Source organism: Rattus rattus, chromosome 17 (genome assembly GCF_011064425.1).
Source record: "Rattus rattus isolate New Zealand chromosome 17, Rrattus_CSIRO_v1, whole genome shotgun sequence".
NCBI lineage: Eukaryota > Metazoa > Chordata > Mammalia > Rodentia > Muridae > Rattus > Rattus rattus.
In genome coordinates, this window is record NC_046170.1 from 42105079 (window position 1) to 42121275 (window position 16197).

The window sequence follows — 16197 nt, forward strand, 5'->3', positions numbered from 1 at the left end:
AGTAACTGCCCAACAAGTGGTAGGCTGAGCTGGCAGCCAGGGGTGAGCACAGGCCAGCCCTGCTGAGCCTCTCAGAAGTACCTAAGAGCTCAGTGAAGACCCCCCTCTGGAAATGAATGGAGAGAGCGGCCTTGCTGCAGCACTGCCTGCAAGGGCCCCCAGCTGTGGGAAACATGCAAATGAAGTCTGGAGGGGACTGCCTCTTACAAGGTATGTTTGTCCAGCAACCGACTCCTCTTAAGTTCCAGCCTGTGTGTAGGCGGGAGTTGGGGAGGGCCCTGACTGCTTGCCGTGTCCCACTTAAGTGTTAAGCGTTACAACAGAGACGTGCCAACGGGTGTCACCTGTCAACAGTGGGGCAGTAAGGGGTCTCTGTGGGTAGACAAACCCATAGCATCTGCTCTCATAAGCCTGGCTCCTGAGTGACTTGTCAGTTTCTTATTATGTTCTGAGACAGCGTCTCCTCTGTAGTCCCTGCTGACCTCCCGGGCTGGCCATGCAGCACAGGCTGGCCATGCAGCATAGGCTGGCCTTGAATTCAGAGCAATACCGCCTCAGCCTCTTGAACCACCATGCCCAGCTCTCTTCCACTATTAGAAACCCCTGGTGAGCCGGAGACAGCAGGGCACTCTGTTGGAGGTGGGCCCTGGGAGAGTCACAGCAGCTGGCCTACTTCACGAGATCCAGGCTCCAGCCTCGGAAGGGTGAGAATCTGGAGCCAGAGACTGAGAAGGAACTGGCAGTGATGTCTCCAGCAAGGGCATGTGGTGCATACTCACCAGGGAAAAAGCATCCTGAGATGAGAAGCTGAGGACCCCAGCAGCCCTGCTCACACCCACACTGGTGTAGTAAAACCCAGGACCAAGGCTCCTGTGGGTGCTGGGAAACACTTTATTTAAACTCTTTTGAAAAGATAGCAATTTATGCCATGAACAGAACAAGATCTGACAAATGTTTTCTGGCCTGACCTGCCACCAAGCAGGTCTCTCTGGTCCTCAAGGGCTCCACCACTGGTGAGGGAAGTCCCCATCTGTGGTTGGCTCTGGCAGGTGACGGGACAGAACGGCTCCATTCTACCTGGGCTGTCCTATGTCTGCTGGGAGCAGCCACAACAATTGGCTGGGATGCTAGGATTTCTTCTGGGTCATCATCGAAAAAACAAAACAACCAAAAAACCACACGGCAGACTTGGGCCACCTCCTCAGAAAGTGCATGGCTTGGGGATTTCACCTGTCACACTGATGAAGTCCTGCCACGCCCACGCCCCTCCCACCTGTCACACTGATGAAGCCCTGGCCACACCCATACTCCTCCCTCTAAACTGATCCCACAAGTGTTTTTGATTTTTTTTAAAAAATATAACTTTGTAAATGCTCCATAAAAATACTGCTCTGCCTAGTCAAACACAGGTATTGCGATAGAAGAGTAACTGCTTTGTCTTTGCTCTAGAAAATGTGAAAAGATTATCACACAGGATAAGATAGAAAAACGCAGGGTTCCTAAATATCACAAAAGCCAGTACCAAATGCTCACGGTGGAAGCGAAGCTAGGGACCGGGTGGGCTGGCAGCCTTGGTCCTGCTGGGCACAGCTTAGGGCACCTTATCCTTCTCCACACACAGACATCAAGGCTGGGAAAGGCAGACAACGGCTCTAACCCAGCGGCCAGCACCTGCCCCTTGAAGCACCGAGGACCCAGTACTGCTGCTGGCCAGGACCCAGTGGCCCTGCTTGATGACAAGGGGCCAGCTAGCCAGGATCCCAGCCCTGGGGGTTCCGAGACCAGCTCTCCTTGTGTAAAATTCCACTTGGCCCGGTGAGGTGCGCTCCTGTGCAGGTGCCAGGGCAGAAGGGCAAGAGCCCTGTCCCTTGAGGCCGGAGTGTGTCTTCTGCCCCAACAAGGCAGGCGGCTAGGCTGTGCCTCAGTTCTCAGAGAGGGACAGAGCCAGGGCGGCCTGGAAGGCAGCTTCTTCGTCGATGCTGTAGTCCTGGGAACAAGCAGAGACGCGTGTGGGAGGACCAGGGGCCCCAGACGACAGACACTTCCCAGGCCAGTCCACCCAAGCACCCTCTGTCCCCTGTGTCCCAAGCCTCCTCCCAGCATGCCTCTCCATTTCTTATGGGGGTTCCCAAAGGCAGCCTTGGGTCATGTGTGCAGGCCAGCGCTCTGCAGGTTTCTGACCATGAGGCGTGGGTGCATGAATAGCTTTCCCTTCAGATGGTGAGAATCTTTCTTTCTACAGCTTAGGTGTTCGGTGAGTATGTACAGACATGTGGGCCAAGTGTGGGCATGACAGAGGACTTTCTCATTCGTCATATGTGTACCAGGGATTGAGCTCAAGTTGTCAAGCTTGGACAAGAACTGGGTTTTCTGAGATGGGCGTTTAGTCAGGACCACAAGATCTCCAGCCTTGGGGACCAGGAAGAAGGCCAGCCAAACCTACTTGGCTAGAGGCTGCAGGAGGTGATGAGATGGGGGTGGGGGTTTCTGACCTAGTTAGGAGTAGGCAGGTGCTCCTGAGAAAATCCTTCCAGCTTCCCCTCAGTCACCTTGAAGGAGACACCTTACCAGGGACTCAGTCTGTGCAGCTGCTATAGAACCAAGGTGATGCCGCAGGAGGCCCGGGGCAGCACCCAGGGAGCCAGCAGCTAGCCTCATGCAGGCCCAAGTGGCCCCTGAACCTTGGCTTGGCTGTGGCTCAGCAGGAGACACCTACCACGAAGGTGTCGTAGGAGAACTTGTGCCGGTGCAGCAGGTGCTGCAGGAAGTTGGCGCTTTTGTAGCTGGGGTCCCCCCAGGGCATTGCTGAGCAGATGGGGCATACCTAGAAAAGAAGTTGGGGGTTGTAGGGAGCGGCCCTCTCCTGCCTGCTTGCCGGCCCCACTCATAGGACGGCAGGCAGAGCACCCTCCCATTACCCAGGCTTCCCCCAGGCAGAAGCCCTATTTATGCTGCCAATGCTCACCACACGGTTGGGGTCGCTACGGTGACTTTCCACGCAGTGCTTCACCAGCTCCTGCTGATCCAGATTGCGGGCTCCACAGTAGGGACAAGCGAAGGTAGACCGGTTGGGGATATTGCTAGGGTGGGAGGACACTGAGTGTGCCTGGGGCTAAGAAGCCACCCTGGCTTCTTTCAAAACTTACCCTCCCCTCTGTAGACAGGCAGGTGCTGACCCCTCCCCTGCAGCCCAAGGGAGCACTATCTGTCTATGTCGTGTAAGGAAACTCCTGTCCTCTCCTTTGCCCCACACCACGGCAGAGGGGAGGTGACTCTGCGCCCCTTGGCCTAGGCAGAACCCTTGCTCTGGGTGCCCATCTTGGGTCCCCCACCCTGGGTTTGCCTACCTGGGGATGGGCTGGGATGTGGGCACCACAGGGACGAACTTGGGGCAGTTAGCCATCTGCTCCTGGACCTTCAGGCAGGAGGAGATGTGGGCTCTCATCTTTGCCAGTGTCACCTGTGAGATAGGAGAAGCAGAGCTGCACAGGTTATGACCTCAGGCAGCAGTGACAGAGCACGACCAGAAGGCCTGAGACCCGCCCCTTCTGCTCTTAGAGCATGCAGAGCTTCTGAGGAGCAGCCTACAGCTGGGGCTTCTGGAAGGGACCCTGGCGAGGAAGAGATAACGCATGAAGGTACATGGCTTTCTTCAGAGCCACACAGACAGACACAGCAGTATCTGTGGCCCTTAGGGTAGCTAGCTGTGTAGAACAGTTGTAAGCCACTAGCTCCTTAGGACAGGACTAGTAGGCCCCAGGCTGAGTCCCTAGAAAGGCCTGCTATCCCCATGAGTGGACAGGATTAGTGCTTATTAGGAAAAAAGGACCTTACCACCGAGCTAGTCCTATCAAGTCACCACAATCATGCCAGAGGGAGCTGGCCAGGGGCGCAGCCTGGCCTGAAGGCATGAATCCCTTGCCTTAGAGGCTCACCCCAGCATGGGCTCATGAGTAAGCCTGAAGAGAGAATATAAGCCATTGCTTCATGTCCCCTGAGGGGTGGACACAGGTCCTGACCTTTACACATCAAGACCAGGGTAGACACTCCACAAGACCAAGGAAAGAGGCCATGTCAGTACACTGCCCTTGGCGGTGGGTACAGCACATGTCCTCAGCAGCCAGAGTTTGGGCCTAAGACTAGCAGGGTCCAAGAAGGCCCTCCTGAAGTCACCTGTGACAGCTGGGTTTCCATGTAAGGGAAATTTCTCCGGAGACAGACAGATCATACACGTGAGGTGTTCAGGTGATGTGTGCAGACCCTTCACATTTTCACTGACAGGATTCTGTCCTCAAATCTCCCTGGGGAAGTCTAACTCGGGCACCCAAGCACCAAGGGGACCACAGCAGCTGACTCAGCCCAAGGTCACTCCAGTTCATCTGCCTGGTGACCTTCGGGACACTGGGACAGGTTAACACAGTCGCAGTTTATTAACTAGACACAGGGATGTCTAAAACAAAGCTGCAGTGTGCTCATGGCTGCTTATTTCCTAGGGACAAAGGAAGAAGGTGGGACGGAGGCGGGTTCCGGGGACTGTGAGCCCATCACAGGTAGCAGGACCTTGTGAGAAGATACAGTGAATAGTGCCCAGGCCACTCTGCTCAGGACAGACACGAAGGCACCAGGTGCAAGGGGCTAAAGGCAAGGGGCAAAAGGCCCTGTCATCGTCTGGCTGCACCTTCCACCTCAAAGCCCCAAGAATTTTCTCGGCTTCCGCCAGATTTGCCACAGTGCCGTCGGTCGAGCCTGAGTCAGGCAGCTTTGACATCATTGCTCCCTTAGAGCTCTGAGGTAAGTGGCTTCACACTGGAGCAGATGTGGTTCAGGAGGAAAGGGGTGTGAACCCATGCACCCAGTTCCTCTACAGGACAGTGGAACCCGTTGGTGGAAGTTGCCCCACCCGGAGCCCCCCCACCCCAGCCTGAGGAAACCTGAGCAGGGCCGGTACCTTCTTGTTGCAACCCCGACAGGGTGCTTTGTAAGATGAGAGCTGCTTCTCTACATGGGTGGCTTTGTCCACTTTCTTGGGGTCGAAGGGCAGACGGCAGAGCGGGCACAGAGGGGACGGCACCTGCAGACATGGCTGGAGGCACTCCCCGCAGAACCTGCAGGTGACATGGACCTGAGGCTACTCCTCCATCCAGTATAAACAGCAGCCCCCGGCTGCTACTGATAGTTCTGCAGACATTCTTGTGTTCATATCCCACCCCCACCCCACCCCCAGCTGGACACAGCTTAGAGGTGAGCTGTCCCCCCAGCAGTACCTATGCCCTGCCACCTGCACCCCTATAAAGAGCAGGATGTGGGCTCTTTCCTGAAAGTCTCCTGATCGTGTGGTGATTGACAAGAACCTTAGTGGTTAAGGTATCAGTCCAGGGGGCCAGGGAGTAAATCACTGACAACCGTAGAGAAGAAAATGCCAGGCCTGGAGTCCTGGTTCACCAGATGGTCAGAGCTGCTGGCCAGGGACAGGGTTCTAGAGGACAGAGAGGGTCTGTGCAATCCCTTGCTGGCATGCTCCCAGATGCTAGCAGAATGAGTTGTCTTTGCCTAGCCACAGCCTGACTGGTGTTTGTGGTGTCCCCACTCAGCTGCACACCAGTGGGGAACAGATAGGAAAGGAGTGTAATTGTGCACGCTGATGGCCGTTCTTGGTTACATCTGGAATTAATTAAAACCAAATGGCTGGGCATACCTGTGAGGGATTTTTCCTAATGAAATCATTTGAAGTTGGAAGATCCACTTCTAATCCAGATCTGTGAGGCGGGAAGATGCATCTTTAACCTGGCCACCCCTTCTGCAGGCAGCCGATGTAAAGGACAGAGGAGGAAGCTTGCTCTCACTGCCTGCTTGCCCTCGCTCTCACTGGCCATTCCTTCACTTGCTCGAGAGCCGACTGTTTTGGGATTCTGGAGTATAGCGCAGACCAGCTGAGACATCTGTCGCTACAGACTGAACAAGTACTGGATTCTCGGACCGTCCATTGTGGACAGCCACTGTTAGATCAGCTGGACTGTGGCTTGTAAGCCATTCTAGTAAATCAACCCCATCTATACATTCATTCTATTAACTTCTGCTTCTCTAGGTAACACTGCTAACACAGATGTTGGTGTCAGAACTGTCTCTAAAGCAAGAGGAGGAGAATAAGGACAGATTGATATTGAGACATGGATTCTCTGTGTAGCCTTGACTGTCCTGGAATTCACAGAGCTACTTGCCTCTGCCTTCTGAGTGCTAGGTCTAAAGGTGTGCGCCACTAAAGATTCATTTATTACATATAAGTACACTGCAGCTGTCTTCAGACAGACCAGAAGAGGGCATTGGATCCCATCACAGATGGCTGTGAGCCACCATGTACTTGCTGGGAATTGAACTCAGGACCTCTGGAAGAGCAGTCAGTGCTCTTAACCATTGAGCCATCTCTCAGGATGGATTTTTAAGTATCTGAAATAGACCTTTCAATTTGCCAGCACCTACAGTTATTAGAGCCGCTCCTGGGAGCTCATATAGAGCATTGAAAGCCCATAGTGTGAACTATTTTATAAACTGAAGAATGGATTCGATTATTCTCGTTCACCAACTGTGAGAGGCAATGGATTTGGTGACTCTGGATATAAAAACCAAGGAGAATGATGCTGCTGGCTGGCTGCTCCTCGAATCCCCAGATAAAAAGCGAAAGAACGAGCTGTGCGGTTAGCTGACCTCTAGCACCCAGAACATGGTAAAGGAAACAATGGAGAAGGACAAAGCTGACCAGCTCCAAAAGGGAACAAAGTGTAAAGGTTCCAGGTCGCCCTGGAGAGAACCTTCTGCCAGCAGCCAGAGCACATGTTGAAGAAAACTGAACCTCATAAAGTTGGCTAAATTACAACAAACACAAGTCTATGTGGGCATAGGCTGGTGATGAATGGAATCCTGGAACTTGGGATGAAGATGGGGAGGGGGAGGTATTGAAGCAGAGAACGTTGAAGCCTCGGACCCTCAAAGGTCTCACTCTCCTGAGGAAGGCTCTCCACCCTCTGCAGATGGACTCCCACCCCTGACAGCCTGGGCCTGAAATGTTGCTTCTTCCACCTCTGATTGAAGAGACTAATTGCTCACTGCTTGCTAAGCCAGCAGTGACTTAAGTAAATGCCAGGTGAGACAGCATTCATGTTCCTCAGTGCCCATCAACAGGTACCTCTAGACCCATAACCAGACTTAAGGCTAGCAGGCTCCTTCCTAGACAGGAGGTAAAAAGTGTAGTCCCTGAGGACATGAGCCCCACTGCTATAGAGCTTAATGAGTTTGCTAATTCATTAAGCAGAAGTCTGGGGAATGCGTGGGAATGGATTTTAAGGGTGTGGGACAATGGTGGAAGGAGCATAAAACTGGATCAGGCTGAGTTTATTGATATGGGCCCCGTGGTGAAGATTCTAGGTCTAATGTGGAAACTCGGTTTTAAGAGGTGACCTCTGCACTGGTTATGCTCTCCTCTGCTCATTAACAGCCCCTGGTAGGAGGAGGGGAAGTGATTCAGCCTCCAGAAAGATGGCAACCTCCAAGACTGAAGGAAGTGGCTACGAGAAGACAGTGTGCAGTTTTACTTCTCCTGAGCCTTTTCTGCAGCCTGCGGGGTCAGGGTGAGGAACCACATTGGTCAGAAGAGAAGTCACAATATTCCTGAATTTGCAGGTGACTCAGCCAGTGTCCTTTCTGGCATTTTGAGATCTCAAGAAAATGTCCTCTTTGCAGCAGTGAGGAAGACGGCTCACTAGGCGGTGTCAAAGGTTCCTGTTCTTGACGGAACCACTGCCTGGCAAGTCCTGTTTACCCGAGCCGAGAAGCAAGAACGGCCTGAGCCCTGACACTGATCAGGTGCGCAGGAAGGGCGCAGCAGCGCTTTTCTGCAGTTAGGGTGGCTGTGTCCTACCTCACCCTCGCAGAGCAGGGGAGATGGCACCAGTAGCCACAGACCCAGCCTTGGAATCCCAGTACCATTTATATGAAATGTGCAGCATGGGCCAATCCAGAGAGAGACACAGCTGGTGAGCAGATGCCAGCACTGGGGAGTGGTGACTTCTTTTTGGGGTGGGGAATGTTCTAAATGGCGCTGAAGAGTGTGTGACTGAGCAGGAGAGAAACCAACGGATTCTACAGTTTCTGAAAACTTTGAGACATGACGCTGGAGCCGGCTCAGTGACTCACGGGCTAAGAACGCTGACTGCTCTTGCAGAGGCTGTTGGGTTGATCCCCAGCACCCACATGATAGCTATCACCTGTCTGTAGCCACAGTCCCAAGGTGATCCAACACCATCTCTGGCCTTCACGGGCAGTGCATACACGATGCAGACATGCAGCCAAAATACCCATAAACAAAACACAAAAACTCTAAAAACACTAATCACTCTGTGGCCTATGCTGGGCCTTGAACTCATTACTGTTTGCCCTCAGCCTCTGAATACTAGGAGTGCCACCAACTTACAGGTAGGAGCCACCATGCCTGCTCTGGTGTCCACACTCTGCATGGACAAACTATGCAGCACTGAATTCTACCTCAAGGAAACCCACAGGGAGAAAAAAGCCACAGTGGCAAAGACGAAGTGTCCCAGAAGAGCAGGCCTTCAAAGATGCTGGCGCTGACAGAGAGGAAGGCGCTTTCTCCTCTAAGAATGCAGGGAGGTCTCAAGGACATTGCTTGTTACACCCTGACTCTCCCCAAGAGGAAGTAGAACGAAACACTGGGCACAGCTCTTGGCCTGGTTTCCAGACCACACTTCTCCCACAGAGCGTTCCTGCCTGCATCTACAGAGGCTGGTGACAGGCAGTGAAGCAACCGAGGGCATGAGTGTGGGAGAGAGCCCCCAACTGTATCGCCCCTTCCTGTGTTCTTGGATAGGCAAACATTCAGACACCCTCAAGGTAGCCAATCCCCTCAAAGTTGCCTTGTGAAGTCTCAAGATTGCGCTCATCCTCTGCCCAGTTCCTCTGTGGCCTTGGAATAGTTCCTTGAGCCTCTACAGTGGCCCCACTGGCAGGCCTCTTGCCTGTATCTGCAGGCTCAGAGCCTCCCCACTTCCTCTCCTGTCCAGGTCCAGGGCAGCAATTCTGCAGGGTTCTACTCACAAGAAAATCTCAAGAAGGAAACAGCTTCTGGTCAGGTGGCTCGAAGACAGGAGGAATCGGTGAAATTTTAAAAGGTGACGTAAAAGCTTAACTCTCACACTTATAGGCTGCACCAAAAGACACTGCAAATTAAAGGTAGGATTGAACAGCTGGGGAAGTGGAACCAGCCAAGAAAGCAGGACCACCTTCCCAAGGGGAAGTTGTCCGGACAAAAGCCTGCAGAGGGATTGATGGGAACGGGTTCACAGGAAAGGTGCAATCCTGTGTTCTACCTTGCCAGGACAACAGACACTGACTGGTGAATACTAGAGAACCAAAGAATGCAGTGGCCCGTGTGCACAGAGTGAAGGGTCTTGTTAAAAATCGACACCTCACAGAACACACCATAAAACGCCCACTCGTGCGTGCATACAAAAAAAAAAAAGGTCCTGATCTACGGCTTCCTGCTAGAATGTCACAGTAGCATTAGACTGAGCAGGAGCTGGCTGTGTCCTTACAAGACAACCTAGTAGAACCCTCCAGAGGGATCGAGTGAGTCTTCTGTTCAGTCTGACACCGGGGGCAGGGAAAAGTGAAGGCAGCTCTGGATGAAGACAAGGTCTCTGTCACCTCCCTGTATGACTAGCAGGCACACGCCCACCAAAACAGTTCCAGTTCCCTCTGCGTTAGAGCCTCCAAAATCAGCTGCCTCTGTGTGCAAAATGCCTCCCACCAATCTGGGTGCACCTTGTCCAGCCCCAGGCAGCGGAGAGCCCCATCACCTCGGCAGCGTGGCCCTCTGCTGAGAAGTCCTCCTGTCCTTTCTCCATCTGCTAATCTCAAGAGCTGTACTGTGGGGAGGTCATGAAGCAGACGTTTTATCTTGGCTCCCTCCCAACTAGGCTGGGGCTGTGAAGGCCCTGAGCACTGCTCCCTCCCGTGAAGAGTCACATCCTCAAGTTTCTGCTCCCGAAACACAGGAGGAGGAGGAGCCAGATTGGGGGAGGTCTTGGCTCAGCTGGGCACCTAAAGAAGTGCTTGTTTGGTTCCTTTAGGCCCTGCTGCCTGGAAGCTTCACGTTCAGAATAGGCCAAGTCCGTCAAAACAAAACACCAGGCTCCAAACGAGTCCCTCCCCTAACTTTAGGGAACTCATTTCCTCAACAGTCAAAACGAGCAGACATGGGGTGCATAGAGTGGATTGCAAAAGCCACAAGTCGTTTATTTATAACGGCCCGCCCGATCTCTGCAAGCCCGGACCCCCGCGCTCGGCGCAGCAGCCGCGTCCACCGCCCTCGAAACAGCCGGCGGCCGTTGGCAACGCGCGGGGCCGGGGCGGGTGCAGGGCGCGCGTGCGGTCGGTGGGTAGGGGCAGGGACTGCTTCCCCCACGTCCCCGTTTGGCCGCCAGCCACGACCCCGGCCCGGACCCCCCTCCCGCGGGCTCCCGGCGCGCGCGCGCTCACGTGTGGCCGCAGCTGCCGATGGCCACTGGCCGATGGTACACCTCCAGGCAGATGGGACAGCTGAACTGAGCCTCCAGACCGCTGTCACCGCCCGCGGGCCCAGCCGGTGGCTGCCGTTGCTGCGCGGAGGCCACCAAGCTGCGGAACATCGCCATGCCCGGGCAGGCCGCCGCCACCGCCGCCGCCACCGCCGCCGCCCCCTATCCAGGCCGGCAGACTGGCGTCACTGCCGCGACGGCGCCGCGCTGGCGTCACCGCTCAGCCCCCGTATTGCGTCACTACAGCGCCCGCTTGTCGTGACGTCATCTCGACGCGCCGGCTCTCCACTACTGCAATCTGTTCCAGCCCCTCCATGTGTCAGGCCGGTGAGGATTACGCGGGACCGGCGCAGCGGGAGCCTCCGCCCGTGCCGCGGCCGAGGTAAGAGCTTTTCACCACCAGGTCGGGGACAGTTCCCTTCGGCCCTCGCAGCCACCGACCAGAGTTCCAGGGAGCTAGAACTAAACCTAGCCCCTGGCGAGTAAGCCTGGCGCTTCCCCGGTCAGGTCAGGCCTGACTCCCCCAAGCCCTCAGTAGTGTGAGAATCCGCCATGTATGTTCTTATTCTCTCAAAGCCGGGAGCAAAAATGTGTGAAGTGCGCAGAAGGCCTACCGGTGGTGGTGATACGAGCGGGAGATGCCTTCTGCAGGTGAGATCTTGGCACACACAACCCCCACCCCACTCTCCTTTCCAGGCTCACCTTTTCCTTGTAACTTCATACTTTGCATGTGCTTGTCCCATTGACCCTCACCGTAAGTAGTTTTGGGGACCATTGGTAACGATCCTTGTCATCTAAACTAGGCTCACATCTGTCCACTGAACACTACAGATTCCATGACAGGAGAATTACCTCCGATTTGAGGCCGGCTTGGGCTACAGAGAGACTCTGTCAAACAGAATCCCACAATCCCTTGGGCAGGTGCAGCCAGCCTCCCTTTGCTTCTGTTACAGGGATTGTTTCAAGGCATTCTATGTCCACAAGTTCAGAGCCATGCTTGGGAAGAACCGAGTCATCTTTCCCGGCGAGAAGGTACATGCAGGGCCTGGGCACTTGGCTGTCAGCCCTGCTGTCTTCCTTTAAGTTCCTCTCTTCAGCTGGCCTACTGCCTCTGGACTTTGAGGGTAGACTTGGTGTCTGGGGGTGTCCACGAAATGGACCAGACATGCTCATGTTGAAGGTACATGTCCTTGCTGATGCTCTCTCCTCACCCCCAGGTGCTCTTGTCGTGGTCTGGGGGTCCTTCGTCTAGCTCCATGGTCTGGCAAGTCCTTGAGGTACATCTGCACCGTCTTGTGTGCCTAGGCTTCTGGATTGAATTAGCAGGGGCCTCCTTCCTCAGCCTGTACTCCCAAGTTCTTGGTTGACACTAGACAGCACCCCCGACCCCAGCTGGGACGCCTTTAGGATGTCCCCTGTGTATTCAGCAGGTGTGCGACGCAGAAGCCCAATGCAAGGTCCCAGGCTACATCACTCTTTAGCTTTATTTGTTAGGACATGGTTTCAAAGTCTGGCCGGTCATGACTGAACGGAGAGACGTGTTTGCCAAAAACAAAGGGAGAAGCAGCCTAGGTAGAAGGGAGTGAGGCAGATGGAACGGGGACTCGAGTTGATAGTGTCTGAACCTGCAGAGGGTATACAGGGTTTCCTTGAGGGACCCCGCGCAGAAGAGGGACCTACATGCTCTCTCCCTGTGGGGTACCAGTTAGAGGGGCCAGTGGAGAGGGCCTTAGTAGGGTGGGTGGCAGTGGCAGTGCTGCTCCAGTATGTATGACCTGTGTGGTACTTGTGTGGCTTTTGTCACACCTGCTGGTCCCCTAGACCTACATACATGGAGGTGAGAGCTCACTTTGAAGCCATTTTTCAGTGTCTGACGCCACTACTCTTGGGAGACTCTGCCCCTGCTCTCCACATATTGTAACCTCTGTTCTTAAGTTCCAAAACACTTTCCCAGTGTTCTGGGGTACCCAGCAGATGGTAAAGCACCCTCATGGCTCAGCCGCTGTCTCAAGCTGCTTGGGTGTCAGAGACAGGCTGGGGGTTGGGGGAGTTGTGAAGTTTCTGATCCAGATAGAACATGCAGGAAGGAAGACCTAGGCAGTTTGGTCCACTGCCTGGAGAGTCTGAGGTCCAGAGAAGTGCTTTTGGCCAGAGCTAAGTCCTGACACTTCCCTTCTAGGGCCTGAGTCAGGATTCTGCAAAACGGCTTCGCTTTGTGCCAGGAGTCATATATGTTGATGGTATGTGTGGTCCTCTTCTCAGTCCCCAGCAGTGGGTGTACTCCACAGGCTTTCCAGGGGACAGATTGGGGACAGAGGTGCCTTCCCAATTGTATTGAAGGGCCCAGGGTTGAAGAAGGTGATCTTAGATCTCATCTTTGGGGCAGGAAGACTAGGAGTTTCTTTACCTGTGAGGGGAGCCTGTGTGAAAACACTCCAAAGAAAAGGCTAATCTTGTTCTTACAGGGTGGGCCCGGGTGGGACTTTTATGTGTGGCACTGACCCCTCAGCCTGTCCCATCAGGGTTTTCCTCCCTGAAACCTCCATGCTTCCCACCTGACAGAGGGGGCAGCCTGTGGCCAGAGCTTAGAGGACAGAGCGAAGACATTGGCTGAGGTGAAGCGGATCTTAGGGAACACTGGTTTCCCATTTCATGTGGTTGCCTTGGAAGAGGTAGGCGGGTCTGCCCCTGGTAAAGGGTCCTGTGGTGGCCTTGGAGAGAATACCCATGAGGCTCCATGGACCGTGGACTCAGTGTCCCTTCTGTTGTTGGGAAGGTGTTCAGCCTGCCGCCATCAGTGCTGCACCGTGCTTCCCAGGAGCCAGCAGGGACAGAGGAGGCCTACAAGGCAGCTGTGGACAGCTTCCTGCAGCAGCAGCATGTGCTAGGGACGGAGGCCTGCGCCAGCCTGGCTCAGGGACAGGGTCAGCTGTATCCATCCCACAGCCAGGAGCCCTCAGGCACGGCCGGGCACCCCACAGCTGCTCAGACCGAGGCCTTGTCTAGGTTGTTCAAGTTCATAAAGACACTCACAGCCAAAGAGGAGCTTCTGCAGACCCTAAGGTGAGTGCACGCACTGCCGCTAGCCCTGCCCGGCTGATGGGAGGGCCTCCAGCTCCTGTAATTCACCCCATGCCAGGACCCATCTGACTGTGCACGTGGCCCGAAGCCATGGCTACCGCAAGGTGATGACAGGGGAGAGCTGCACCCGTTTGGCCATCAAGCTTATGACCAACCTGGCCCTGGGGAGAGGCGCCTTCCTTGCTTGGGACACGGTATGCAGGGTCTAAAGGCCAGGGTGTCCCCTGACTCTTTGGCCTCCTCCATCTGAAGGCACCTTTGGGTTATCCTGGGGTTATCCTTTGGGTTATCCTGGGGTCTTCCAAATGGAGAGGCATGCGACCCAGGCACAGATGGTGGTGGCAGTAGGAGGCCCCACTGCTAGGATCTGATCCAGCACATGGTGTCTGCTCCCAGGGCTTCTCAGATGAGCGGCACGGGGATGTGGTATTGGTGAGGCCCATGCGGGACCACACGCTGAAGGAAGTGGCCTTCTACAACCGCCTGTTTGGTGTCCCCTCTGTCTTCACACCAGCCATTGATACCAAGGTGGACCTTCGGAGAACTACACGGGCTGGTGGGACAGCCTCTCCCACAGCCTCAGAAACGCCCAGTGCATCTTCAGGGCCTCCAATCCCCACCAGGCAGCTTCATCCCTTCCTCCCCAAGTGATGGCCCTGAGGACCTAGCTGGTTCTCTGTGACCTTAGTACCCACCACTCGGCCTATGAGAAGGCCAACAGCAGTGTCCATATTCCCAGGGCTCCTTCAAGCATGACATGCATCCTGGAAGAGCAGGCTGGTTAAGGAAGTGGCTTGGAGGGAGGAGGGTCTGTCCCTGAGGTGAAAGGTGGCAAGGTGACACTGTGTGAGTCCTGTGCTGGCCATGTGAAGGCCATGGTACTTGTTTTAGGTCCCCTGGGTCCTTCTGAAATCCCCATCTGATTGTTCCTAGGCTCCAGAAAAGGCTAGTATCCACCGGCTGATGGAGGCCTTTATCTTGAAGCTGCAGACTCTCTTTCCCTCTACGATCAGCACCGTGTACAGGTGTGTGTGCACCCTGGGGGGTGATGTGTAGCCCTGTGTACAGGTGTTTGTGCACCCTGGGGGTATTTTAGCTGCTGCTGCTTATTGTTCCCCCTCCCTGTTTGCCTACACACCTGCCCACAGGACAAGTGAGAAGTTGGTCAAAGCTCCCCGGGAGGGCTGTGCCACTGGCCCCTCAGGCCCCAACTGCCTCCTCTGCATGTGTGCCTTAGACGTTGACAATGCTGGTGCGTGCAGGGCCTTCTTGGATTTTGTGTGGGGTGGTTAACTGGCTGCCCCAGGGTCCCCTCAGCCCCTCTCTGTTGCAGACAGTGCCACGGCCTTTGGGGCTCAGTCCTCCTCACATCTCTCCCAGATGCTGACTGCTGAGGCTGGGACGCCTACCCGGCCCTGCTGTGCAGGGGAGGGTCAGACCCAGAGCTGCCACAGGGCAGTCAGCAGGAGGTGAGGCCCTGCCTGTGTCCTGCCCCGTGGGGTGCGGGGAGGGAACAGGAAGACTGATTGCATTTGAGACCAGGTACACAGTCCAGTTCTGCTTCCACAGGGAGGATGCATGGGCCTGCATCACAGAGCAGTTATGTTACAGCTGCCGGGTGAACATGAAGGACCTGGTGAGTGACTGTCCCATCTGTCCCTGGGACCTATCCCCATGGTCCCATGGCTTCTCACACTCCATCTCTTGTAGCCCTCCCTGGACCCATTGCCACCCTACGTCCTGACTGAGGCTCAACTCCGCAGCCAGAGGTAATGCCTGCTCTTTGGGGAGACCTCTGGGGACTCCAGTAGGACTGGTTCTCACTGCACTCTCCCATAGGGTCTCGGTCTCTGAGGAAATCCAGGAATATCTGATTGAGGAGGAGGAAGAGGAAGACAGAGCTGAGCCATGCGAAGCCATGAAGCAAGAAGCTGAGGACAAAGGGATTGGGCTATGACTGTCCATTTGTATAAATAAAAATGGTTTACTTAGAAAACCCTACAGTACTTGTGGGAAGGGAGAGCCAGGCCCCGTACCCAGTGTGTCTAGCCCTGGGCTACACTGGGCCTCCAGCCCAACTGGCAGGGACGCAACAGGTAGGGACAGAGCGTCCCTTTGACAGCAGCATCATCAGGGTTGACGTAGGCCAGGACGTGTCACAGCTCGCGGCCTCAGGCAGACACACTCCCATCCAAGGAGTTCTGCCAGCCCTGGTGGCCGTGCTGCCCTAGGGCAGCTCCTTCATTCCCGGTGCCCAGGGGCTGGGCTCCTACTCCTTCTCACGCGTCCACTTGATCATGGTCTCTGGCGATCGGTACAGGAATATGAGCTTGGCATAGAGTTCCTCCTCCAGCTCCAGCTCGCGGGTCTCCCGCACCAAGAAGATGTCCTGGCACAGCTTGAGGATGCGGTCCACGCACGGCAGCTCCTCGAACATGATGGAGTGTGAGATATCACTGAAGAAGCCCCGCACAAACTTGCCAACGACCAGCACGATAGAGACGTAGAGCCCCACAATCCTGTCAGGAGA

The 16197-nt window shown here is 55.1% G+C and overlaps 3 protein-coding genes across 5 annotated transcripts in view; 1 reads left to right on the forward strand and 2 right to left on the reverse strand.

Annotated features, from left to right (window-relative positions):
- Positions 1-1342: 1342 nt before the first annotated feature.
- On the reverse strand, positions 1343-10767 carry Rnf166 (ring finger protein 166). Its single transcript, XM_032887908.1, has 6 exons — positions 10549-10767; positions 4949-5105; positions 3348-3460; positions 2966-3080; positions 2717-2824; positions 1343-1987 (listed from the first exon to the last, which is right to left on the reverse strand). The coding sequence occupies exons 1-6, from the start codon at positions 10701-10703 to the stop codon at positions 1922-1924; spliced, it is 714 nt and encodes a 237-aa protein (XP_032743799.1). The 5' UTR covers positions 10704-10767; the 3' UTR covers positions 1343-1921.
- Positions 10768-10852: 85 nt separating this feature from the next.
- Ctu2 (cytosolic thiouridylase subunit 2) lies at positions 10853-15663 on the forward strand. Of its 3 annotated transcripts, XM_032887726.1 has the most exons (15): positions 10853-10968; positions 11163-11237; positions 11540-11618; positions 11804-11863; positions 12766-12826; positions 13149-13258; positions 13363-13649; positions 13726-13861; positions 14064-14195; positions 14601-14692; positions 14816-14919; positions 15001-15136; positions 15237-15303; positions 15378-15436; positions 15507-15663. In XM_032887726.1, the coding sequence occupies exons 1-15, from the start codon at positions 10901-10903 to the stop codon at positions 15622-15624; spliced, it is 1584 nt and encodes a 527-aa protein (XP_032743617.1). In that variant the 5' UTR covers positions 10853-10900; the 3' UTR covers positions 15625-15663. The 3 variants fall into 3 exon arrangements, with proteins under 3 accessions (XP_032743617.1, XP_032743616.1, XP_032743615.1); XM_032887725.1 differs by having other exon boundaries at positions 15378-15663; XM_032887724.1 differs by lacking the exons at positions 15237-15303; positions 15378-15436; positions 15507-15663 and having other exon boundaries at positions 10865-10968; positions 15048-15136.
- The window catches only part of Piezo1 (piezo type mechanosensitive ion channel component 1), a 61429-nt gene continuing 60863 nt past the window's right edge, over positions 15632-16197 (reverse strand). The window contains exon 51 of the mRNA XM_032887728.1: positions 15632-16186. Coding sequence (XP_032743619.1) covers positions 15937-16186 — 250 coding nt within the window. The 3' untranslated portion in view covers positions 15632-15936. The remainder of the gene's footprint in view (positions 16187-16197) is intronic.

What these genes read in the sequence shown, in the direction of transcription:
- Rnf166 (XM_032887908.1), bottom strand. Translation starts at nt 10,703, where the DNA reads ATGGCGATGTTCCGCAGCTTGGTGGCCTCCGCGCAGCAACGGCAGCCA. An exon ending in ATCGGCAGCTGCGGCCACAC is followed by an intron (nt 5,106 to 10,548) that starts GTGAGCGCGCGC and finishes TGTCACCTGCAG; the next exon opens with GTTCTGCGGGGAGTGCCTCC. An exon ending in GTCGGGGTTGCAACAAGAAG is followed by an intron (nt 3,461 to 4,948) that starts GTACCGGCCCTG and finishes CCTATCTCACAG; the next exon opens with GTGACACTGGCAAAGATGAG.
- Ctu2 (XM_032887726.1), top strand. Translation starts at nt 10,901, where the DNA reads ATGTGTCAGGCCGGTGAGGATTACGCGGGACCGGCGCAGCGGGAGCCT. An exon ending in CCGCCCGTGCCGCGGCCGAG is followed by an intron (nt 10,969 to 11,162) that starts GTAAGAGCTTTT and finishes ATTCTCTCAAAG; the next exon opens with CCGGGAGCAAAAATGTGTGA. An exon ending in GCTCAACTCCGCAGCCAGAG is followed by an intron (nt 15,437 to 15,506) that starts GTAATGCCTGCT and finishes ACTCTCCCATAG; the next exon opens with GGTCTCGGTCTCTGAGGAAA.